At 50.4% G+C, this 26,011-nt stretch overlaps 1 protein-coding gene across 1 annotated transcript; it reads left to right on the forward strand.

The window, feature by feature from the left end:
* On the forward strand, window positions 1-25,523 carry ADAMTSL2 (ADAMTS like 2; the record flags this gene model as incomplete). The annotated part of the gene is made up of 18 exons (XM_080630798.1): window positions 1-111; window positions 991-1,133; window positions 1,774-1,849; window positions 2,255-2,357; window positions 4,000-4,145; window positions 4,243-4,366; window positions 5,290-5,370; window positions 6,363-6,538; window positions 9,553-9,895; window positions 10,575-10,956; window positions 15,682-15,785; window positions 17,547-17,673; window positions 19,876-20,089; window positions 21,547-21,702; window positions 22,727-22,897; window positions 23,024-23,200; window positions 24,041-24,185; window positions 25,405-25,523. The coding sequence occupies 18 exons, from the start codon at window positions 1-3 to the stop codon at window positions 25,521-25,523; spliced, it is 2,898 nt and encodes a 965-aa protein (XP_080486924.1).
* Window positions 25,524-26,011: the final 488 nt, after the last annotated feature.

Consider the following 26,011-nt stretch of genomic DNA (forward strand, 5'->3'; position numbering starts at 1 on the left):
ATGAAGATATCTAAGTGGAGGTGGAGGAGCATCTCCCTCAGCACGCGATCCCAGCTGAACGGCATTCTGGCCCTTCTCTTTGTGGGCAATGTTGCCTTTGTGATAGCTCTGGTAAGCATATTGCCTAGTTGGGAGGTCTCTGGGTTTTAAAATGGTGTGTCTGGGATGGTTAACCCCCAGGACCTGCAGGCATCAGCTCTCCAGCATGTGTGAGGATGTATGACTTGGCTTAGCTCTTTGGTCTCGGCTTAACCTAAGTTGTACCTTCTGTAGGTAAGAGCATGCATAGGCCATTTCTAGGGCTCTGTAAGGCCATGCTTGCTCTTGGATGAGCACTGCTTCCTCGGTCCCTCCTCCCACAATAAGGAATAGCTGGGACCTCCCCCACAGAGGATGCCAATACCTTGTTGAGTGCAGGTGTGTGGTGGTAACACTGCTGGTGGAGCAGCTCCTTTCCCTCTGCATGGTGACGCTGCTGCCCACAGTGGCTGAGGGGTGGGGGTGTCAAGGACCTTCCTGAAGTGGCGAGCCTGTCCTTGCAAAGAGAGCACATGTGCTTCTTCAGCCTGCTAGCAGCCACCGGCATGGTCTCCTGCTTCAGAGTGGATTTGCAAGGGTTTGCTGAAGCTTTCAGTGAAGGTTTTGGCTGCAAGTGGCTCTTCCGCTCTCTGAATTTGCTGTGGAGCAAGAGTCAAAGACTTCGGGGGTTCAGGGTTGTTTGTGAGCTTGGTTTTGCCAACTGAGAGAAACAATAAACATTTCCTTTCCTGAGGAATCCCAAATATTGCCATTTCATTCCAATTTGTAATAAAATCACAATTGGAAAAATGCAGGGTTTCTTGCAAGATGGAAATCTCAAACTTGACCTCAGATGCAGGGGGAAATGCCCAGTTGCTCAGGGTGGGCTGTACGGGGGGTACCCTCATTCCACCCAAGTGGTGCGGGTGCTGACTGCTGCTGCTCTCCCCACCTTCCTGATGCTCCAAGCAGGACCTGGTGCAGACCTCAAACAGCCTGGAGGAAGGGGCAGATGTCACCGCGTACTGGTGGGGCGAGTGGACCAAGTGGACGGCGTGCACCAGGACCTGTGGAGGGGGCGTCAAGTCCCAGGAGCGGCACTGCCTGAGGCAGAGGTACAGCCCCAGCTCCAGGGGTGGGACCTACAGCTCGCTGGGGGTAGCTTCATCCAGGAGGTCATTGCTCGGTAGATGAGCACTGGTGAAAAGGTGTTGTCTTACAAATGCTGCTCACGCAGAAGGCAAGCATGGCCCTGAGCACGCTGCTGTGAGGATGCTGTGCCCTGGGCATTCCTGCCAGAAGGGCCAGTTGAGCTATTCCTGTGCAGGCCCTGAAGTTTCTCATGTGGGGATTAGTGCAGATGGGCAGCAGATGTGGCATAAGCCCATTCCCAAGGCTTCTGGGTACAACAGTGAGGACACTATGGTGCAGAGTTGGTTGGGGACCTGCTGGTCCTGGCTGCTTTGTGTGTGGCTCTGCCCTCTCTGAGCTGTGTGATTGCCAGAAGACATCTTGCAAATCTTGTCCCCATGCCATCATCCCCATGATCCTTCCTAGGATACTGTAATATGAATAGTGGATGCTGCAGGTAACAAAGCTAAAGAGACCTTTACTATCAACTTCTGTGGGATTGTAAAAGATCCCTGTGTGGTTCTGCTGCATGGAGACTGATCTTGCAGAAGCAGGGGCAAATATATTTAAATGAGGAGAAAGAAGGGTTTCTCATCCCATTCTAATTGTCATTTCTTTATTCAGAAGAAAGTCAGTGAGTGGGCTGGCTAATAAAACTTGCACTGGAACATCCAAAAGATACCAGCTCTGCAAAGTACAAGTAAGGATATCCTTTTTCTCACTGGGAACGCTCAATACAGAATGTGGAAAGTTATGCTTGCTTCGTGCAACGGCATTTCTGGGCCCCTCAGAGAGGGGACCCCATTTGTCCTGTAGCAGTCACCGTGTTGCCTCTCCAAGCAACTTGACTTCCCTTCTTTGGTGCCTGTCACCCTTGTGTCAGGGCTTTGGGCGTTTTGCCTGCACTGGGGGCCATAAAACCCAGTGGGTGGCTCTTGTAGCCCGTGAGGGCTTCCCCTGGCTGTCCCTGCAGTGGGAGGAGGAGGAGGATGATGTGGCTCTGGATGGGGCAGGCAATGGAAACACTCCTTGCAGCCAGTTAAGATGTGCCAGAAACCTTTCCCGCACTTTGTTTTCATCAGGATATTAATGTATCCTATTCTAGGAGTGCCCTGCAAACGGAAGGAGCTTTCGAGAGGAGCAGTGTTCATCATTTAACTCCCATGTGTATAATGGCAGAACATATCAATGGAAACCTTTATATCCTGGTAACAAGACATTCTTTGTGTGTTTCATAATGCTTAGCCAAATATTTTGATAGTTATGATGCTATAGCCTGCAGGAAGGCTCCTCCTCTGCTGTTTTAAAGTGATTTTTCAGAGACACAATCAACTGTCTCCGAAGCTCAAAGGCGCATTTTGCAGCTGCAGTGTAGCTTAAAACTAAAATAACAACATGAATTTGTGGCTGTAGCCTGTGTAGGTCGCATCCCTTGAGGACCAGAGAGCTGAAAGGCTGAAGGAAGATGTGGGAGCGTGGGGTGATGGGCTGTGCTGGCAGAGAGAGTCTGGCCCACCCAAACAAGAGCTGGGGCCGTTGCTGGCTATGTTGTGTTTTGGTGGCACTTACTCCACACTCTTCATGTGCTCTGCCATGTGTCACTGAGATGCAGTCAGTTGGCTTGGTCACCCGGGTGAGCAGCACAGAGCTGCAGAAAGCTCTTGGGGGTCACAAGGAGATCTCTGTTTAATTTTTAGGCACAAAACTCCCATCAAAATTGAGCACTAAAAAAAATCATGGCCAATTTTTAGAGGTGTTGGGAACCCTGGATCACTTTCCCAGGGAGGCAGCGCCCAGGTGCTGGTTCTTCAGATTCATAGTGCTATTTGGGTGTCTGAAAATAGAGATGGGATCTAATGTGACTTTCTTATTTTAGGGGGTTCTGTAGATACCTAAGAACAAAATTATGCTTCATTAAATTCCTTGTTACCTCCTCCTATGTGAAACAAGCCCCTGCCTCGCCAGCCTTTTTGGCAGGGGCAGCGTGGTAGGACTTGGCTCGTGGCAGCCTGGTTAGCTATAGCCACTTGGCTGCTTTGTCCCTTTCCTATGGCAAGGTGACAGTTTCTTTAAACACACTTGCTCTTTGAGATGATTCACCAGAACAGTTACAGTGAATTGTTTTGTGTTTTAGCAGGCATTCACGTGGCTCCTGGGGGATTTGCAGAATAAGGTTTTGACACTGATGCTGTCTTGCTTGGGCATGCAGGCCAGTGGGTATATGCTGCTCACTAGCTGTTGTTCAACACTTAGTGCTGGACTTCTGATGCATATATGAATGTCATTTGCTTCCTGTGGATATTGCCAGTGGATGCAGCCAGCCAGTTGCCTGCAGAAAGCAAAGGGTGACTGAAGTCCAGCTTGGGTGAATGTTTATGGAAAAGTTCTTATGTTTTAAGCTGCTATGGGTTTGACTGTAGTCTTACTTGTATATGCATTTATATGTCTATGTTAATTTAACTCGTGTATTACATGTTGATATGTGAGCATGCATATGGTTTTGTGTAATGTGTACATATATCATTGCTGCAAGTCCTTGCACAGAATAGTGGCAGCTGATGCTTCAGTGCCTCCCTGGGCTGATGTGAGTGGTACTTCTAACATCAGAAGGGGCATCTGCTCCTGGCAGCAGAGGACTGCCTGGCTGTGCAGAGGCTTGCAGCAGTGGGAAGTGTCAGAAGTGCTATCTCGTGTCCAGCATGGAACACAAGAGATGGTGGCTTCTGATCACTGGCTGCTGTGTAGTTGTGCTGCTGCTGTTTAGTTTGGCAGAGATTCATTGACGTTGGTAGGATGAAAGTTTTTGTGTTTCTGTTGTTTTGAATGTATCTTTATATCCTTTCCCCTTAGATGACTATGTTCACATTTCTAGCAAGCCCTGTGACCTCCATTGCACCACTGTGGATGGTCAGAGACAGTTAATGGTTCAGGCTCGGGATGGAACATCCTGCAAATACACTGATTTCCGAGGGGTTTGCGTGTCTGGAAAATGTGAGGTTGTTAAACATTATAGCAAAAATATTGTTAGTAGCATTCAGAAAGCTACAATGGGTGCAACATTTGCCTGACCTTCAATACTCTGTGCGGTTGTAGCCGATTGGATGCGATGGCATTCTCTTTTCCACCCACACCTTGGATAAATGTGGAGTTTGCCAAGGAGATGGGAGCAGCTGCACTCACGTCACCGGCAGTTACCGGAAAGGAAATGCTCATCTGGGTAAGGCTGTTGGGGACCTTTTGCTTTATTTGAATCAGGGCTATTTTTTTAAATCAACTTATCTTTTTGTAAATTGCCTCCAGCTCTTTCCAACTGCCTGCTTCAGCTCTTCCCACGTGTTCTACGTGTGTTAATGCCACTTGTAATTTGGGCAGGGAAAGCCTTCCTTAAAGAAAACCAGTAACTCTGCTTGGTGCTTGTCAGAAGCCTGAGGTCTCTGATGTTGAATGGTGAAAAGGATTATGCAAGAGGCTGGTGTCTATTTTAGCCTTTCTCATGACCCAGTAAGACTAGAAAGAAATGACTTGTCCTAACAGGAAGCAGGGATATTTTGAAAGACCAGGATTTCCAAAATTAGTGAGATGTAAAGCAACAGAACCTACTTGTCCTAAATACTGCAGTCTGACGTGGGAACAATGATCAGTGCTCTCTGAGGATCAGATCTCCTACAGGATCAGCTGTAGGAACTTCAGCGGCCTTAGGAGGACTTGTCCCATCACTTACCTAGTGCTAAAGGGCCTTGGAGTTGCAATCTCTTGCTGGGGTTTTGGGAAGGCTGGCTAGCACAGGGTTCAATACTGAACCACAGGACTGCTTCGCTAGCAACAAAGCAGTCTTCAGGTATATTTCGTTGCAGCAGTTTACATAAATGTGATACCTGTGCATGTAAGGATTGCATCCTTTCCCTTCCTTGCTTGTGTTTTTCCACCATAAGCCAGGACATGTAGTTTACACATTTCTCTGTTATTGCTGAGGTTCTGTTTGCAGCCTAAATTATCAATATTAGTTTTTTAATCCACCACTTACCAAACATAATTGTAGATGAAGGCCAATGTGCTTGATAGTTGCAGTATTGACTTCAGAATGTGTTGTTCAGAGTATCTGTTACAAAGTTCCTTTCATTAATCTGTAGTTTCCCATAGGCTATTCCCTGGTAACGCACATTCCTGCTGGAGCAAGGGATATCCAGATAGTAGAGCGGAAAAAGTCTGCAGATGTTCTGGGTGTGTATAACCTCTTGGTACTTCCCTAGCATGTGTGCCTATACTAGGTAATGCTTTTTCCAATGTAAGGCAGAATGTAGTTTTATTACAGACATGAGCTAAATCCATGTCAGTGTAAATCACAAGCACATTGTCTAAGCCAGTGCGTTTCTCTTTCCTTTAGCCTGGGCACCTGGTCTATATGTATCACCACTCTGGTTGCTTTAATGCAGAAACTGTTGGTCAATATTATTGCTGCTTCAGTGTGTTGTGACAAACACTCTGGTGCTGGATCATGGATAGCCAAGTGACTTCACCTCTCTTGTGATCTTTATCTTCTGCCTGGGGAATGTGCAATGGCCACATGGCAACAGCACCAAGGAGATGTGACCTGCGTGTTGCCTTTCTGAAGTGTTGGTGGCCACAACATCCATCTCGCAATGGAGATGGTGGAGCTGCTCAGGAGGAGTGTGGAAAAATCTGGAGTTGACCAGGAGAAGCACAGTTGCTCACTTGGCAGAAGCCATTGTGCTCCGCAGCCTCATGTGGCCATGTGCAGGGAGAGGGAGACTTGAATGGAACAGGAGGATGTAGTACAGTTCCTGGGCTAGCTCTGGATGATCTGTCTTGGGTTACTGCTGGGTCAGGTGGCATCAGCTCAGTGCTCCCAAGGAAGACAGCTCCTGCTGTTGGCCTTCTGACAGTCTTGCTGTGATTATTCAATGTTCATGCTGTGCTAATGCCAAAAGGGTGAGAGGAGCCATGGACTAGTGTAAGCCATAGACTCAGGAGCTTGCAATGTAGAGGGATGCATGACCAAAATGCAGGGCATATAATCACATGGTGTGTGTTGGAAATAAGTGCCAAATGCATTGTAATATGGGACAAACACTTGTTTTATTACTGTGACACTCTGTTTTTTATCCCGTGAGTGAACAAGTGGCACTTTTGCATTCTTCTTGCCATGTGATGGCACTGATTGTTTGTTTTTTTTTTTTCTCTCTTGTTGGAAGCTGTGGCTGATGAAGCTGGGTACTATTTCTTCAATGGGAACTACAAAGTTGACAGTCCAAAGAACTTCAACATTGCAGGCACAGTGTTTAAATACCGCAGGCCCATGGATGTTTATGAGACTGGCATAGAATATATTGTTGCACAAGGACCGACAAATCAAGGGTTAAATATAATGGTGAGCTTTGACTTTTCAAGTTAGCAATGCTGGGGGTGATGGGGAAGCAAAAATCTTTGTTGGACTGGGAAAGGGGTGGGCATGGGGCAGTCTGCTGCCATGGATTCACAGCTCCCTGGGCAGCTTGAGGAGAGGAGTGGGAGTGAGGACTGTGCCTGGTTCTTATTTTATTTGCATCAGTGCTCTTGGATGCAGGCAGGGCTGTGAGTAATGAATGTGGGCTTGGTAACTCCCGTCTCTGCAGTGTGAAGATGCCTCAAGCACAGCTGGAGGATTTCTCTTCCTTGGCATTTTTATCCAAGTTACCTAGCAGGAAAAGTAAAAATAAGAAATTGGGCCAGACGGCTTAGACAAATGCACAAAACTTAAGCCCCAGCTCTGTTGGAAGCAGCCCATCTAAAGTCAGGCATACAAAGAAAAGTCATTTAATTTTCTTCTGGGCTGTGCCATCTCCATGTAGCTCCAGGCTCCTCTGGAACAGGAAACGAGGGATGCTTGGGTGCTTATAAAGCATAAAACCAGTAAGAGGTTGTAGTGCCTCATCTGTGAGTCCCCATCCCCCATAGCTGCAGAAGTGGGTTTGCAGGTGATGGTCAGTAACTTCTCAAGTGAATAAAAGACAAACTAGGGACAGTGTAGGCCCCCTCTGGAAGCTATCAGGAGAACTGGCTACGCTGGATTTGGAGAAGGCTGAGGTTCTTAATGACTTCTTTGCCTAAGTCTTTGCTGTCAAAGGCTCTGACTGCACCACCCAAGTCTTGGAAAGCAGACGCAGGGACTGTGGGAATGAAGACCCTACGCCCACTGTAGAAGAGGATCTGGTTCGAGACCATCTTAAAAACCCAAACGTACACAAGTCCATGGGACCTGACGAAATCCATCTGTGGGTCCTGAAGGAGCTGGTGAATGAAGTTGCTAAGGCCATCATATTTGAAAAATCATGGCAGTCAGGTGAAGTTCCCGACGACTGGAAAAAAGGGAAATATAACCCCCATTTTCAAGAAGGGGAAAATGGATGACCTGGGGAATTACAGACCAGTCAGTCTCACCTCTGTGCCTGGCAAGATCTTGGAGCAGATTCTCCTGGGAGGCATGCTAAGGCACATGAAAAACAAGGAGGTGGTTGGTGACAGCCAGCATGGCTTCACTAAAGGGAAATCCTGCCTGACCAATTTGGTGGCCTTCTATGATGGGGCTACGAAACTGATGGACAGGGCAGAGCAGTTGACGTCATCTACCTGGACTTGTGCAAAGCATTCAACGCTGTCCCACACGACATCCTTGTCTCTAAATTGGAGAGACATCAATTTGATGGGTGGACCACTCGGTGGATAAAGAACTGGCTGGATGGCCACACACAAAGAGTTGTGGTCAATGGCTCGATATCTGGCTGGAGACCGGTAACGAGTGGTGTCCCTCAGGGATCGGTGTTGGGACCAGTCTTGTTCAACATCTTTGTCAGTGACATGGACAGTGGGGTTGAGTGCACCTTCAGCAAGTTTGCCGATGACACCAAGCTGTGTGGTTCGGTTGATACGCCGGAGGGAAGGGATGCCATCCAGAGGGACCTTGACACGCTTGTGAGGTGGGCTGATGCCAACCTTGTGAAGTTTAACCATGCCAAGTGCAAGGTCCTACACCTGGATCGGAGCAGTCCCAGGCACGGCTACAGGTTGGGCAGAGAAGAGATTCAGAGCAGCCCTGCAGAGAAGGACTTGGAGGTGTTGGTCGATGAGAAAATGAACATGAGCCGGGTGCAGTGTGCGCTCGCAGCCCAGAAAGCAACCGTATCCTCGGCTGCATCAAAAGGAGCGTGACCAGCAGGTCGAAGGAGGTGATCCTGCCCCTCTACTCTGCTCTCGTGAGACCTCACTTGGAGCATTGTGTGCAGTTCTGGTGTCCTCAACATAAAAAGGACGTGGAACTGTTGGAACAAGTCCAGAGGAGGTCACGAGGATGCTCAGGGGAGTGGAGCACCTCCTGTATGAAGACAGGCTGAGAAAGTTGAGGCTGTTCAGCCTGGACAAGAAAAGGCTGCGTGGAGACCTCATAGCAGCCTTCCAGTATCTGAAGGGGGCCTACAAGGATGCTGGGGAGGGACTATTCATTAGGGACTGTGGTGACAGGACAAGGGGTAATGGGTTCAAACTTAAACAGGGGAAGTTTAGATTGGATATAAGGAAGAAATTCTTTACTGAGAGGGTGGTGAGGCACTGGAATGGGTTGCCAGGGAGGTTGTGAATGCTCTATCCCTGGTGGTGTTCAAGGCTAGGTTGGATGAAGCCTTGGGTGGCATGGTTTAGTGTGAGGTGTCCCTGCCCATGGCAGGGGAGTTGGAACTGGATGATCTTAAGATCCTTTCCAACCCTAACGATGATTCTGTGATTCTGTGATTCTGTGATTCTGTGATTCTGTGATTCTGTGATTCTGTGATTCTGTGATTCTGTGATTCTGTGATTCTGTGATTCTGTGATTCTGTGATTCTGTGATTCTGTGATTCTGTGATTCTGTGATTCTGTGATTCTGTGATTCTGTGATTCTGTGATTCTGTGATTCTGTGATTCTGTGATTCTGTGATTCTGTGATTCTGTGATTCTGTGATTCTGTGATTCTGTGATTCTGTGATTCTGTGATTCTGTGATTCTGTGATTCTGTGATTCTATATGAAGTGGCTCTGCTCAGAGGAGGAAGTGTGACCTGTAGCTCCCAATCCCTGTGCTGGGGCTAATCCCTGAGTCAGTGCTGCCAAATAACTCTGGTTATTTGGAAATGGTTATCTGGAAAATGGTGCTGGGCTCCAGTTGTAAGAAGTTGGCAGCATGAATCACAGAGGCATAGAATACCAGGTTGGGAGGGGACCAGAAGGGTTATCTGATCCAACCTTTCTTGGCAAAAATATGATAGAAAGCAGATTGGAAAAGCAAAGTAGATTCTCACCAACTGTCAAGTCCAAGACAAATCATAAGCTTTGCATGCCATATACTCACTGCATCCGCTAATCATTTGTTTGCTAGGTCTGGAATCAAAATGGCAAGAATCCATCCATCACATTTGAATACACCCTCCTGAGGAAGCCACACTCAAAAAATCTGCAGCCCATCTACTACACCTTCTCTGAGTCAGACAGCGAAGAAAGCAGAGAGCTCGATGGAGATGTGCCATTGGGTTTTATCCAGCACAATGCGACCTATTTTGGGAAAATCTCCAGGGAAAGGGTAGACTTGGAGAACCAGGTGTTTGGAAGTCAGGACATGGAGGAAGATTTGAACTTGAGCAAAGGTCAGGAAACCAATGAGGTCTATGAAAGAGCAGAAACAATTGACTGTGAGCCAAAACTGAAGGGCAAACAACCCCAAGGTAAGGAGGAGACTTCGGCCTCAGTGTTGTGTTTCTTGGAGCTCTTGCTGAGAAACGCTCTGTTTCTACCTCTGGTGATTCTGCTGGTTCATTTTTTGGAAACCTTGGAAAGTTTTTTAAAACATCTCTGCTCATAAATCCTCTTTGCCCTTCAGGTTCTGGTTTCTGGTGGGTGAGGGGTGGCCATGGGTGAGGTCTCCCTGCTGTGCTTTGCCTCATGCCAAGGACAGGAGGGAGCCCTGGGTGCACAAAGCTCCCTGTCACATCTGCTGTCGCCTCCTGCCTCTCCATGGCCCCCAGCAACCTCCTTCCTGCTCCAGTTGCTTGGGCATCCCACCACCAAACTACCTTGAGCGCTTTCCCAGCATGGCTGCATGGGCTCTGGGGCCAGGAGAGCATCTTCCTTTCTGACCTCTGCTATTGCTTGGGGCAGTGCTGGCAGGTTCTGAGCTCTTTTCTGGCCATGCAATAGCAGAATAAGACCCACAGAGCTGTACCCTCTTCTCAAAGGCGTACAACACCGTCAGTTTTCTCATCCCCAGGCATCCAGCTCCTGCCTCTATCCCCCGGGCTGCTCAGGCTCTGCCATGTCCCTGCTGCTCCAGGCTGCTTTCACCTCCCAGCCTGAATGCATTTTGTGGTTGTCACTGTTGTTTTCCCCCTGTTGGCTCCAATCTAGATTCAAACGTAACCAGGTCTACTTACCAGACAGACAATGGCAAAGGAGACTTCGACCCCAGGTTCACCTCCAGGGAATTCCTTTTGGAGAATGCCATCACGGACAAGCTGCTGGACAAGACCTCAGACTCCAAGGAGCTGATGCTCAACATGACCATGAACAGCATCTTTGCCCAGGGAGACCCAATCAACTCTGTGGGGTCACAAATTGACAGCCTTTATGTTGACTATGAGGACACTGATGGTGGTGTGACCTACACCATTAACAGCACTTACATGGAGCTGAGCAATGGCAAAACTGTCAACACCTCTGCAGAGACACCATTTTCAAATGCCACTGTCACCATGAGCAGCCATCAAGGGAACAGAACTCACAAAGCAAGGTAGGAGATATGTCCTTTAGTTACAGTAAATCCTATTTATTGCTATTCTTGCCTCAGCCCTGTACTCAATGCAGACCCCACTGTGTGCTTTCTAGCTGCTTTGGAAGCCAAAGGTAAGTGGGGGTAGAATGTTATATGTGAATACTTTCTGTTGGTGATTAATTTGGGAGGAAGGGCCAGGGGTTTAGGAGCAGAAAGTCAAGAGAGCATTAAACAAGAGGAATACTTGCTGCCCTCCTTAGTGGGGATGTTGGCAAGTCCATGCTGATGGCTGTCAGCTTATGCATTGCTGTCTGCCTGCCATAGCTTATTACCAGAGCTATGACTAGAAGGAAGCCTCTTCCTTTTGCCTCTCTTGACATCCTGCCCTGATTCCCCAGGCCCTTCCTTCTGAGTTCTGACGCAGCAGAAGTTGGTCTTGGCCCCTTTTTACCCACCCTATTGACTGCCACTCATTATCCTCAGTTGTGTTGGCAGGAACATGCTCCCAGGCATGGCCCTGCCTGTTTAACCTGCTGCTGGAGGAGCAGAGTAGGACAGGAGGAGCTCCTCGGTAGGACCTGCAGAACTAGCCCAGGTTTGCTGCCCTGACAGAAGCAGAAGCAGAAGCAATGCAGTTAGTCGTGGCTTTGACAAGAATATCAAAAGCTCTCCAGTGGCAGCTCATTGACTGATATCAGCTTTGTCACTTGGGATTCATTTTAACAGCTGGTTTGGACTAGTAGCATTATGAAATGCAGTGGGAAGTAATAAAGACTTAATCTAGCCATAGTAGCAGAGTTTGTCAACGCAAGGATGGGCTGGGTGAAAGGGAGTCTCAGGTTAGTGCTTGTCCAGTCTGTGTGTAGCATCTTACAAAGGTGCCTTGATGCTGTCTGGGAAGCAGATTTTAGTCCCAGCCCATGGGAGCTCATCCCCAGCGTAGGCACACAGGGCTGAGATGATACCATTGCTGCAGGATAGCAGTTAACACTCTGTGTATAGGTATGCATTAGTGCACTCCTTAGAGAGCTTGAGCTGTCACTGAGGCCTTGGGAGTCATCCAGGTCACAGACCCACAGCTGTGGGTTTGGGTCCCATTGTGCACCCCCATGGCACCCACTCCTCCCCTGTGGGTCTCCTCCTGGCTATGCTGCCTTGACTCTTCTGTCTCCCAGTCGCCACCAATAAAACATGGGTTGTTATTCTGAGCTCCAGAAGATAAAGTGTAAAGCACTGAGCAGGTGCTCTCCAGTTATAGTTAGGTGTATCTACCCAGAACTTATACTAGATAATGCTAAAGACACTTATGCTAAGGAAAAATGTCCATGTAGACAAATGTATCAAGAAACTTCTTAATGATAAGCACATTAAACCATTGCCGAAGGCTTGAGTCTGTCATCTCGTCTCGTGGCTTGGTGTGGAAACTTTGCCTTCAGCTGCCAGAGCAAGCATTGCATTAACCCTCTGACAGATAAGGGCAGTGCTGTCACCTCCCTGCTTTCCCATGCCATGGGGGGAGGGAGGAGGTCCCCTGCCCCTGGGGGCTCTGCAGCACCTTCCTTGATTGGCCCCCTGTACCCCAAACCTCTCTCCCAGTAGCTGTTAAATGGGGCTAGTGCCTTCCTCTTCCTAGGAATACAGTGACCTTTACATGTGCCAAGTGTCAAAGCAGCTTGGCTATTACAGAGCAGTCACAAAAGACTGTCAGAGGTTCTAGTAGTTTTTTGTGGTGTTAAAAACCTCTTGGACTACCCCTGGCTGCCCATCTGTTAAAGACATGGGGCAGGGGTTTAAAACCCTTCAGACATGATATCCTGTCCCCTGCTCCCAGTTCTTCCCTAGGTTTTGTTCTACAGCACTTCCTCCTCCCACCACTCTCTCTAGAATAAAATATGAACTTTCCAGATATAAACATTAACATGCAAAGAAGTTTTGCGCTAGCCAAAAGGCTGTGTCCAGGCCCAGCTGGGGCTGGCAGCTGGCACAGCAGGATAAAGCCCCTACTGCCGGTAGGAAGCAGCTTTGGGTTTTGCATGTCTGGGGCAGGATGCTGGAGGCAGGTAAAGAGTGTTCGGGATTGGACTTGTTCCTTCAGGAGGAGGGGGAGGTTCAGAGACAGCTGGAAGCTGTGCAGAAGGGAATGGCAATGGGGCACAAGGGGAAACATCTTGCCCTGGGTGGAGGATCCCCATCCTTAGAACTCAACAAGACCAGACTGTGCAAGGCCCTGTGGGACCCAGTCTGTTATTGGGGTCAGCCTAGGTCTGGGTGGCAGCATGGACTTGAGATCTCCTAAATCCTTCCCAGGCTCAGCTTGGGATGGATGGTGGCTTTTTGCTCACTTTCATTTCATGTCAATGAAGATGTACAGGAAGATCATCTCTTTGCATGCTGTATCCAACCAGTCCATCCATGTGGGGTAGTGCTGATTAGAGGTGGGCATCTTACTTCTTGGCAAACAATTGTAATTCTTAGTGCGGATGGAGTGTAGGAGCACGTTGCACCAGTGTGGTGTGTTATAATTCCTCTTTGGGAACAGACCTCCCTGGGCAATGGCAGGTGGGGGGCTCTTGTGCTGTGGTAGGGATGCAGTGCTGTTTTTCCTCTCCTGGGGCAGTTAAACCCTTTCCATTGCATTCCAGGGCAGATCTGGGTATCCTTTGTCCTTTACCCCATGCCGCTGGTGCAGTGTGCAGCCAGGGCTGGTCCTACAGCAGGAGCCATGAGTTACCCCCTTTGCTTCAAAATAAAAACTGAAATAAACCCCAGAACTGTGAGCCCCGGGGCTCTGGCTGCTGACCTGTGGTGTTTGTGTGCACTTGAAAAGATTCTTCTTCTGCTACAGGGAATGTTTTGGGAAGATGAGCCCAGACCGCAGCTAAGGTCATGGGATGGTGATGAGTTCTGGTGCTGTTGCGTGCTTGAAAAGCAGAAGCAAAGTGCAGGCAGGGAAGAAAACACTTGTCTTCATCATAAAGCTTATAATAAAGAGGAGAAAGAAAAGCAAAAAGCCCAGCAGCTTTGTGGGACAGGGTACTGCTGTTGCATTTAGAGGAGAACAAAATGACAGTTTTGTCTTTGCTTGAAGTGGTAAGTGATCGACACACTGCCCTGTGACCAAATGTCTGATTTATCTGGAAAGAACTTGTCCCTGCAGCCTCATTATCCATGGAAGCAGTTCTTTGGTTAGGATCACATACATTAAAGGGATGCTGTTACAGATCTTCTGTACTCAGCTGTGGCATAAATCTTATTTTGAAGATTATTTTCTCCTTTGAAGGGAGAGGAGTCCCAGTCACAGGGAATTGGTGGCCCTAGACTGGAGGATTTAGGTAATACTGTTTTTTCTAGGCAAATTAAAGTATAAAAAGCAGCTGTTGTGTTTTAATGGGTATTACTGAAAACTCTCATCTTGTGAGCCCTCTCCTAGCTGGGTGGCAGGAGGCAGCACACGGGGCTGAGCTGGGAGCAGGGGCTGATGTGGGTCCCCAGGCAGAGCTGGTTTGGGAAGATAAAACACTATTTATAGTGAGCTGAAGTCGTTATTTTTCCACAAAGAAGAATCATGTTCATCTCGGTTCCCTTTTAAACGCAGGAAGCAACCATTTGCTGAACTGACAAAGACAAAATCAACAGGGGAAAATGAGGTTGTTGTTTTTAATCCTTCTGGAGGCTTAGTGCTGGCGGTGGAAGGAGGGTGGGTCCAAAAGGAAATGGCTGGATTCTCCACAGTGTCCTTTTAAAGGTTGATTTGATAGACTGGACCTGAATGTTTTCGTACGAACAATTAAATAAGGCAATTTCAGAGCTTCTGCTGCCTAGAAATCTTACAAGCTGCGTATCTTGCCAGGCCAGAGACAACTGAATGTCAGGATACAACCTTGTACGCTATTTCAGTGTAGCTGTCTCAAAGGTTTGAGCAAAGGTATGAGAACAGAATTGAAGCCTTCTGTTGTAAAGGTGCAGTATCCCTGGTGCGTTAAACCTCACAGCACGTAGGATGCACTGAACTGGGACAAGCTGTTATTCTTGGTTTGACAAATGCTTTTTTGTACACCAGGCTGACTCTGTTACTCCTTTCTCAATGGCATTATGTGTTTTGAGCGCAGCATGGATATGAGAGATGCAAATTGCCTACCCAAAATAAACCAAACCAAAACAAGAGTGGCAAAAGCAGTGGGTAGGCAAATGGCATGCCTTGGTGTTTAAAAGCAAAGTATGCTTTGAGAAGAAAGCTTAGAAACTCCTGTGCCACATGTTGGCTTTCGGAAGGAGTGAGCTGCTGGGATTTGAGCAGCAGCAGGCATGCCCGGCCCCACAGCCGCAGGGGAGGAGATACTGCACCTTTAGTCACTGTATGCCCAGGGCCAGGTGTATTTCAGCAGAAAATGCAAACTTTGTTAAATTCTGAACTGTTTCTACTTGTGGGTATTTTTATCCCATTCTCTCTATTTCTAGACAGTGGAAGCTCTGCCTCTAACCGGGCTGGGGATTCTACTTGGGGCTCAGGACAGGTATGTTGTGAAACAAACCAAACCAATTCAAACAAACAAACCAACCCCCAAAACTCAGAAAAACCAAACCCAACCGCCAAACACAGTAAATCCCCTCCCAAACCCGAACCCAACCGGACTGCAGCTGCTGGCAGATGTGTGTGTCTGACATGGCCTATCACCGCTCGCCTTGTAAATGCCTTGTTTTGTTTTGTTTTGTTTTGTTTTTCTTTTGTTTGCTTATTGCTAGAAACAGATTGAAGTTGTTAAGAAAGGGCCAAGGTGTGAGTGCTGCTGACATGTACAGGTGGAAGCTTTCCTCCCATGAACCCTGCAGCTCTACATGCACCACAGGTAGTTATAAGAAGCAGCCAAATTCTGCACAACTGCTGAAATCACCTGGTGTGTGAGTCACTTTTCTGTCTGTTAGGGATGGGAAGGACCTGGTGCTGTGCAGGGGATCTCGCAGTCTCTGGAGCTGGTTTGGCACAACCCCAAATCTGCTCCTCCTGGGTGCAAAGACTGTGGGGGCTGGGTGCTGGTGCCTGGCTTGTCCATCATCCTGCACAACACCCTCCCTTGGGTGGGCTCCGAGTGCTGTCTTCACTTCCCAGCCGGGTGGGGATGCCCTGGGGCTCAGCAGGATCCCCAAACCCCTGCTAAGTCCCATCATGTTACCTCATTTTTTTCTTCCTCCCTTTTTGAACCTTCAGCAGGGTTTGAAACTCTCAGCTGCTTCCCTGCATGGTGAAGTTCTGAAGATTGTTCAGCTCTGGCAGGAAACAAAATAGTGTTTGGCTTTTTGAGGTTTCTTTCATTTCTCCCACTCCTCCTACCCTGGAGCCTGATCTCGGCTGTGAGGGTATAAATCTGGAACAGCCATGTAGACGCCAGAATGTCAAATCTGAGCCTGTATTCTTTTTTTGCATCAATTCCCCCTTTTTGCCCCTGAAACCTTCAAGCCACCTGATCTCTCTCCTCCTTTACTGCTTGCTAAGCCCACCACTTATGACGAAGCATATGTGGGGGTCATGCACTGCTCCCCAGTGGCACAGTCCCTGAAATAATCCAGATTTGCAGTGCTCCTGGAACTGGAAAGTAGGAAAAAAGGGGGAGAGAGGGGATTGCAATTGAAGGACATCTCTTAAAAGAACAAGTGTAAGGATTTTATTTTTTAAGCATTTGTTCTTGCCCAGCAGACAGACACATGCCCTCGGTGTGCCGGCAGCAGGAGCTTTCCAAGCTGTCCCCAGGATCCCATCAGCCACTTGTCTGGGACATTTTTGACTTCTTTGATCCCCTCTGAACAAATTTCCCCCTTGTCCAGGCCAGGCTGCCCTGGTTTTGCAGCTAGCAGAGAGAGGTTTTACTTAAATTTCTTCTTTCTCATTGCCCTTTCTTAATGACATATCACAGAGAAGCAATACCATGTCAAGAGCTGTAGATCTTTTTTTAGTTTCATGTAAACCATATGTTCCCGAGAGCTGCAATTCTTGTTACCTGTAGCCAGAGCAGCCTCCTGGTCCCCAGCCAGCTCCCAGAATGGACTTCACAACATTTACTCTGGCACGGCAGGCTGCGGGGGAAAAGGTCTTGGTCTGACTACACTGGCTGCCTTCTGGTGGAGCCGGAGATGCCTCCTTGCAGAGCCCTGTCCTGGCCCACAGTGCAGGGTGCCCCTGGGGAGCACCTGGGTGCAAGCAGGGTGTACTGCACATAGAGAGCAGGTGGATGGAGCGGGTTGGGGACTGCTTGCTGTCGCCTCCACCCTCAAGCCAGGCAGGGTGGGAGCTGCCCAGCAGACGCGTTGCCCGGAGTGTTTCCTATAAAACCGAGTTAGTCATGTATTGATCTTGGTTGCAAGCCCTGGCAGGGGCTGCCGTGCCTGCCTGCAGAGGCGGCCAAGCTCAACCGCACTGCCCATGTTGGCTGGGTGACCGTAGCAGTCCTCCCCTCCCAGCAGCATCCATTCCTGCGGGCCAGAAAGCCTGGCTTGCTGCCGGGAGGAAGTTTTGGGAAATGCAGCTCAAAAGAAAAAGCAAAAAAACCCCCAAGTTTGTATGTCAAAATCACCAATCGTCCTCTGTTGTGTGTGTGTATTCTCTTTGAAACTAGGAGTGATGTCCACATATGCGATGTGTGTTCGCTATGATGGGATCGAAGTGGATGATACATACTGTGATGCCATGACCCGTCCCGAGCCCATCCATGAGTTCTGTGCTGGGAGAGAGTGCCAGCCAAGGTACCGCCTCAACAGGGCACTCCTGGGGGGCTCTGTGTTTCCTCTGCCATGGATGTATCTGGGGAGGGGATTGGTGTGGATTTGGTGGTGGGGCAGCAGAGATGGCCTGTAGCACCCCACTGCATCTGCCTCGGCTCCCCCTGGGCTGCTTCCCTCCTGAGTGCTTTAGCTCAAGCTGCCAGGTTAAAACTTCCATAAATCCTGGCAGAGTTTGCACATGGGTTCCCAGCAAGTTTGGCTTCTAACACTGGGCAGCATCCTGCCTGGTCAGTGCCTGGAGGAGCATGTGTGTGAATTGGGTGGAGGGGCTGGGCTTGCAAACTGTGCCTTTCAGCATCCTGAACATGGCTGAGGTTTGCTTGTATCAGGGCAAGAGCTGGTGCAGAGGAGAACCTTTGCTGGAAGTCCTGCAGAATGTTTCTGATGTGTTTCTTTACCTGAAAAAGCAGCCCTGCTGCTGGTCTGTAACATGGGCTGTGCTCGCTGGGAGGTTTGCAGCATCTGCAGCTATACATAGGACAGACCAATGTCTGCTGAAGCAAGGATGACTGCGGTGGTGTCAGACTATGGACAGGGCAGGGGGAGAAGTAAAGCTGCCTGGTGCATGCCGTGAAATGCTGTCACTTGTGAACACTTTAAAGCAAGACTACAGTGATTCCAGGGACCAGGAATGGCACCTGGAGAGGGCTTGCTTTTGCTTCGGGTAATTGTGAAGGAGGAGTGGGAAGGAAAGCACGTGCCCTTAGCAGTTATGATCTTGCTGAAATCCAGGGTGAGCTGCCATTGAGGCAAGAAAAGTGTTAGGAGGTGGGTGGTGCAACTGCTGGGAGCCCTGTAAGATACCATGAGGACCTTAACCTCTACTTGCATTAACTTTGTAATTTTTTAGCACAAGCATTAGTGGTCTTTTCATGCTTAGATTATCCCACTGGTGTTTTATAAGGCTGCTCCTTATGGTTGTGCTGTTTCTGCTCCATGGGCTTGCACTGTAAGAGGGAAGAGCTGCTCTGTGGTCACTGGTGATGGCAGCTTGGTGATGGGTAAACTGAGGAGCTGCTGGGAGCAGCCGGGGCAGTGAAGCACATTCATTGGACAGGCGGGATGCTTTGCGGGCTGCCCATGCTTTCCCAGCAGAACGTACAAGGAGAGTTTTGCCTCACCTGGATGGGCTTTGGTTTCATCTCCCTTCTGAATTTAGGTGGCATCTCTAAATGTGTGACATCTCCCTAAGGCTGCTGCTTGTGCCCAGAGCCCTGTGTGTGCAGTGAGGACATGTCTGTCCTGCTCAGTGGCAGCAGCGGTGGCCCCGTGTCCAGAGGGGCTGTGAATTCTAAGCCAGTTAAATTTTTACATCTTCAGCTTATTCTTTAATTGAGAATTGCTATAATGTTGCTGTACTGTAAAAATCTTGACTTTTTATGTCTTTCCCCTTGGTTTACAAGCTGTTTCCCTCTTGTAACATCAGAACAGTTGTGACAGGGGACAGTATGGGGCTGATAGTGTCTCAGAGCAGATCTCAGCTCTTTTAGCCCATTGCATCATGACATTAGCAGAATTAGACTGATGGTGGTACATGAATTTCTGTTCAACCAGGGCTCAGACAGCTTTGTGTGACATTATTGCTGGGATTTGCAAGGTGATAGATGATCGTGTCCTCATCGTACTTCAGCAGATCAGGCAAAAAGGAAGGGGCAAACATGGGCCATAAGCATGGCAAAGAAACGTGCTGCACACACAGGGTTTCGGCTGGGGAGCATGCAGCCTGCGATAACAGGCACTGGGCAGCAAGAGTACCAGTCCGTGCCCCACTGTGCCGGTGTCTCCTTCCTCTTTGGTGTTAGCATCCACCCCTGTGAGCATGAGCTCAGGTCTGCTGGGTGAAACCACCAACAAACACTTCCATCCCTGGCAGTGTTTAAAGCCAGGTTGGACGGGGCTTGGAGCAACCTGCTCTAGTGGAAGGTGTCCCTGCCAGTGGCAAGGGCTTGGAGCAGGATGAGCTTCAAGGTCCCGTCAACCCAAACCAGACTGTGATTCTGAGATATTTCTGTGACAGCAGATCCCATCCCATGGGAAAACCTCTTGCACACTGGCAGCCTGACTACAGCTCATTCCTACTAAAGCTGTCTCCTTCCAGCCAGGAGCAGGCAGGGCTTCCCGTGGGATTCTCTGGCTGCGGTCCAGCCTTTCTTGCCCCCACAGGTGGGAGACGAGCAGCTGGAGCGAGTGCTCCCGCACTTGCGGGGAGGGATACCAGTTCCGCATTGTCCGCTGCTGGAAGATGATCTCTCCGGGATTCGACAGCTCCGTCTACAGCGACCTCTGCGAGTCCGCTGACATTGTGCGGCCAGACGAACGCAAGGTCTGCAGGAACCCGGCCTGTGGGCCACAGTGGGAGATGTCAGAGTGGTCCGAGGTAGGTCCTTGGAGGGCTGGCCTGGCAGCGCTGGGCTGAGCACGTGCCTGCGCTGCTCTGTTCCTTTCCTGATTTAAGCTCCACAGTGGCCACCTGAGGCTCTGCCACCAACCTGCATCAGGAAATCTTTTTCCCTAAAATGAAGCCCTGAGTCCTCTCCAGCGTGAGGAGGCCACTTGTGAGGCCTTTGACTGCATATGAGGTACTAGCATTGCCCACTGAGACAGGGCAGGAGCCCACTGCTCAGGTCTTCCCACCTCTGCTTCCTTGGCAGCCTCTTCGACTAGGGGAGATTCCACCTCACATGTGAATTACGCTCCTATAAACTTCCCTTCCTCACCTGCAATTTCCCTGTGACTTGTGGAGAACTGAACCTTTTCCTACTGTGCCTTAAGCAGATCCCTAAACAGTTGGAAGGTGGTTTGGGGCGGTGCAGTGCTGCTCCTTTTTCAGCTTGTTTTGCTTGGGAAAGCCTGTGAAAGGGTTTGTGTCCCTGAGTTCATCTCCAGGCACGGTCAGTGCTCTGGCATTGCACTTGTGAACGTAAACAAATGGAAACAACCAAATCAGTGCCTCTTCCTTGGGGAGCTGGGGCTGATCTCCAAGCTGGGGTGGCTTGGGAGCACGTCCCCTGGCTGCCACGGCCCGTGGTGCAGGGAGGGGAATGCAGCGTGGCTCACAGCGACTATAGTGGGGGTAACTGTGGCCCGTGCTTTGCCAGGGGGAACCAGTGTCTTGTTTTACAGAAATCTGTGTTCTCCTCCAGCCTGTGTCAGGGAGTGAGCACTTGAGACAGTCCTGGAGGAGTTTGTACTTAGCTAGCAGCAAAGCTAATCTCATTTGGATCCCATCTGAAGCCGGGTGCCAAATTGGCTGGGGAAATAGGCATTAAAAAAAAGAGCAAGTGTATTTCCAGGACCTGAGGATTAACATATCGAGCGGCATGTCTGAGCGCTGCGCTGTGACACTTCCCTGCTTTATGTTATGCACGAAACAAATGTGTGGATGTGAGACTGTAGTAACTCAAATCCAGTTCTAAATAATGTCATGGGGCTGCGTGGTGCCAGATTTATCCGCGGCACAAAGACCTCAGTTGTGCAGTTTGGGGAAAACACTCTCCAAAGAGGGGGAAGGAGCAGGCTGCTCTGAGCAGGAGCTAAGGGAGAGCTAACCCTAGCTGTGAGTGACAGGTAAAACCTTTTAGCTCTGGCCAGGCGTTTTTGGTGCCTTGTGCAGGATGCAGCCCTCCTGCACCTTGAGCTGCCAGCTGAAGCTGCTGAGGGGTTTGGGGGAAGAGGGGTGACTTTGCTAGGAACAGTTACAGAAAGTTGTCAGTGTGTGCCTTTAGAGTTCATGTTCACAACGTAAAACCGCAAACAAAGCCCAAACCCACGGCAGTGGCTCTGGTCCCTGCAGTGGTGGGACCCTGCTGATGCCATCCCGTTCCCTCCTGGCAGTGCTCGGCGCGGTGTGGGGAGCAGAGTGTGGTGACACGGGACATCCGCTGCTCGGAGGACGAGAAGCTGTGTGATGCCAGCACCCGGCCCCTGGCCGAGAAGAACTGCACGGGGCCGCCCTGCGACAGGCAGTGGACCGTCTCCGACTGGGGACCGGTGAGACCCCGGGGTGGCCATCACTGCCACTGGCCCCATGTGCAGGCTTGCTTGTGTCTCTGGTGCTGGGAGTTTTGGGCCGGGCTCGTTATCCCTGGCAGCTCCAGCTATGATGAACCTGCAGGCAGCCTGCACACACAGTCAATCTCCAAGTAATTACGCTGTTTGGCTCTTCTGGTGCCCATGTCACCTCTGCCAAGACTTGCCCACCAGCGCTGTCACCCTGACTGACCACCTCGGCTCTGCCTGTGGCACAGGGGGTGATCCAGCATCCCCGTGGGTCCCACCACTTCCCAATAGGTCCTCCTGGAGCTCATCCCTTGTGGGGGACAGGGTGCAGGAGGTGTTAAACCCCAAAAGACCTGTCCGAGGACCTTCATGGGTGTCAAAGTCCTCCTGTCTGTCTGCTGCACAGCGTACCATGACAATGCTGATGCTCCACGCCCAGAAAATGAGCCTTTTCCTGTTTTTTTTTTTTTCTTCCCCCTGCTCTTTTCCCTGCCTGCACAGTTCTGCTACAGAGACCCCCTCCATCCCAAGCTATTTTTACCCAGGTTTTGATGCATTAGCATCAGCTAAAAATAAGCAGTTTCCATGGCAGCGGCAGCACTGTGGAACACCGTGGGGCTCCTGCAGCCTCCACTGGTGATCAGCGTGGCGCTGCCTGCCCCGGTGCAGTGCAGGGGAGTATTTGTAGCCACTTGCCTTGACCTCTCTGAGATCCCCTCGGGGTTCCCTGCTCGTGGTTTCCCCTCCTGCCTGGCCTGAGAGGTGCTGAGTTTCACTCAGCACTGGCATGACGGGACTGTGGAGTACATTACCTGTGGTGGGGCTGCCTGGGAAAGGATGTGCTGTGCTTCCCTGCAGCTATTTTAAGTTGAACCCAAATAATGCCCCTATGATTTGGGGAAGGTGGGGATGGGAAGGTGGCTGAGCCTTCTGGAGGCATCTCTGCCCTGTTGTGGGGATGGGGATGGAGCTTCACTGTTGCTGCTGAGTGCTGCCGTGCCTGGTGTGGTTTCAGTGCAGCGGCGGCTGTGGGCAGGGCAGGATGATCCGGCACGTGTACTGCAAGACCAGCGATGGGCGCGTGGTGCCTGAATCACAGTGCAACCTGGAGACAAAGCCGCTGGCCATCCACCCCTGCGGGGACAAGAACTGCCCCTCACACTGGCTGGCACAGGACTGGGAGCGGGTAAGTGCAGTGCTCCTGGGCTGTGGTGGCTGGAGCCGGGGCTTGGTTCTGGGGGGTGATAGAGGGGGGATGCCCTGTGGCGGGTTCGGGGTGTGGGTTTCAGCAAGCCCTGCTTGTGTCTGACAGTGCAACACCACGTGTGGCCGGGGTGTGAAGAAGAGGATTGTGCTCTGCCTGGAGATCATCAACGGCAAGATCAAGACCCGCAGCACCGCCGACTGCGATGTGGCCAAAAAGCCTGTGGAGGAGACGACGTGCTTTGAGCGGCCATGCTTTAAGTGGTACACGACCCCCTGGTCAGAGGTGAGTGAGGAGCGAGATGAGGGCAGCTTGGGGCATCTGGGGGAGGGAGGTGGGGGAGAAATGCTCCTTCTTCAATGCCCCATCCCCTCATACCTAGGGTCACACTGCCTGCAAATACCCCAAGGAGCTCGTCGAATCTCTGCAGGGCACAGCCATCAGGGGAGCACCCAGGGGAATGCTTCTGCTGCACTGGCAGCTCTGGTACAATTGGGACTGGCTGTGCTCTGGGAGAACAGGAATGAGAGGAGGTGTTTGGGGTCAGCTTTGGCTTTTTTCTTGCTGTGAAGGGCTGTAGCTGGGTCCCTGCAAGCCTTCTCTAATGCAGCCTTCATCTTCCTGAGGCTCTGGGCGTTGCGTTTTGTTTAGTCTTGCAAGCCATCATTGCAGCCTGTGATCGCCTAAAGCAGCCTTGCTGTAATCCCAGCCCCACAAGGTGCCCGAGGGGCAGTGGGCAATGAGCACTGGCCCAGGCTCAGCTCTGCAAACACAGGGTGCTGGAGGGGGATCTTGAGGTGCTTGCAGCCACCCTGGTGCCACAGAGCAGCGTGTGGACTGGGCCAGTTCATTTGTGTCTGTTAGCAAAGAGTAGCAGGAGGAGAGAGGGTCAGAGTGCCAGGAGATGGGAGCACATTTGTGTATCCCCAGGCAGAAGCTGCTGCAGGCAGCACAGATGGAGTGAGGGGCCGGTGGTGCTGAACTGAGACATGGCTTTCAGCCAGGGGAAGAGTTCAGCTCCCTGACGTGACATCTCCAGCGAGCACACTCGTTTGGCAGTTTCTGGCTTAGCACAGGTCCGTACAGTCCTGGGGCCTTGCCTCAGCTCCTTTCTCTTTTCTCCAGTGCACAAAAACCTGTGGCATCGGTGTGAGGATGCGGGATGTGAAGTGCTACCAAGGGAAGGACATTGTCCGGGGCTGTGACCCGCTGGTGAAGCCAGTGGGCAAGCAGACCTGTGACCTGCAGCCCTGCCCCACGGAGCCCCCAGGTGAGCCCCACTGCCAGCAGCACCCCCCAGCCTCAATTTCCACTGATTTCCCCCTGAGAAGCATTTGCCAGTGTCAGCTCCTATTGACCCTTTGATCGTCATCCCGGGGCCCTCTCGCTCTGTGCCCAAGCAATGGGGCACCGTGCACTGGCTCTTTCTGGAGGTAACTCCGTTAAATGAAGGGGAGATAACCTTAGGATAAATGGGAGCTTTGGAGCACTGACTCAGTGCTGTTTCTGTGTGATTCCAGCTAATGTCTGGGAACTTTCATCTGTGCTGTAATTGTAATGATTTTTTGGTCTCCAAATGTCCTGCAGGATTTGTAACTATTTCATTATCTGAGTCGTCTGCTGGCTCAAACTCCCTGTGATGTTTAGTGAGCACATGGTTCTAATCCTTTAGTAGGATTCGGGAATAAGGACAATGTGAGAGAAAAGCATGAAAATGGGAGACAGTTTTGGGGTTAGCTTTGGGCTTGGCTCTGGCCCTGCTGGGTGCTTTCTGCTCCATGGGGTCAGGGATGTGGCATGGTGCCTGTGAGGTGCCTTGTGGCCCCTGTGTAGCAAGCTGCCTTCATGTTTCATGCATCCTCTGGACTTTAAGCAATATATATATATAAAAACCAATAAAGCCTATGGATTTGAAGCAAAATATTGCTCTGAAGGGAGCTGGGAGAGTGTTGAAGCAGTCTCTGGCCTCCTCCCTGTCTCCAGCAGCTCACTCACCCCTAACTCCTGCTGTAACACAGCTGGATTACCGTTCCCTTTCTCAAATAGCCTCTTTGGTGCAGAAAGTGCAAGTACGTTGGGATTACCCCATGCCCTGCCAGGTCCTTGGCTTGAGGCAGCTCCCTGCCAGGCTGCCTTGGTGGCTCCGGCAATGCTTGGGCAGCTCTGTTGCACAGGGAAGAGCTTTAGCCTCAGGGCTAGGATGAAATGAGGCTCCCCAAGCCAGGCTAGGCAGGGTGGAATGGCTCAGCCTTCTCCTGCCTTTGCTTAGGCCGACAATGGTATTTATGGACAAGCTCCATGGTGTCTTTCAGGTGATGCTCTGCCAGATACCAGGGCAGGGAGGTGGCAGTCACGGCCAGGATGATTCCTTGCACAGCCCCTGGTGCTTAGGGAAGGCTGTGTAGAGGAGGGAATTGTGCTCATTAGCTCACAATGGTTTATTTTCTCTTTCTTTTCCATATCGGTGCCTTTTGCCTTCTCTCCCCCAGACGACAGCTGCCAGGACCAGGCAGGAACCAACTGTGCTTTGGCCATCAAAGTCAACCTCTGCAGCCACTGGTACTACAGCAAAGCCTGCTGCCGCTCCTGCCGCACGCCCCACTCCTAGTGCCTGGCAGCACCGGGCTGCACTTCCCACAGCAAGGGCTCCCTGTGCCATTTAGTAAGCAGAACACAGCCCACAGACTGGTGTTAAGGGGGCTTTTGGGTTGTTTGTCTTTCGCATTGATGCAGAACTACTCTCCTGGTCCCTCTCCTGTGTAAGGACTGGTGCTGGCATGGCTTGGTTGCAAAGCTGTTACCTCTGTACATTGGTACCCCCCATTATCAGCTGTACATAAAGTCGTGTATATTTGATTCCCCCGAACTGCAGACACATGCACGTGTTTCACAAGGTCTTGTCCTTTGATTTCTTTCCTCTGTGCAAGTTTGGGGTTGACAAGGTGAAGGGGTAAACTCTGTGAAGTCCAAGTTTCCCTTCACCAAGGGGGTTAGTGCCTCTTTCCTAATTTGTCGCGTGCACTCTCGTTAGCTGCATTAACATGGTGGAAGCTGATTGTTGTTTGCTAAATAAGCTCCAGCCCAAGCCCTTCTTCT

This window comes from Psittacula echo, assembly GCF_963264785.1.
Source record: "Psittacula echo genome assembly, chromosome: 16".
Taxonomy (NCBI): Eukaryota; Metazoa; Chordata; class Aves; order Psittaciformes; family Psittacidae; genus Psittacula; species Psittacula echo.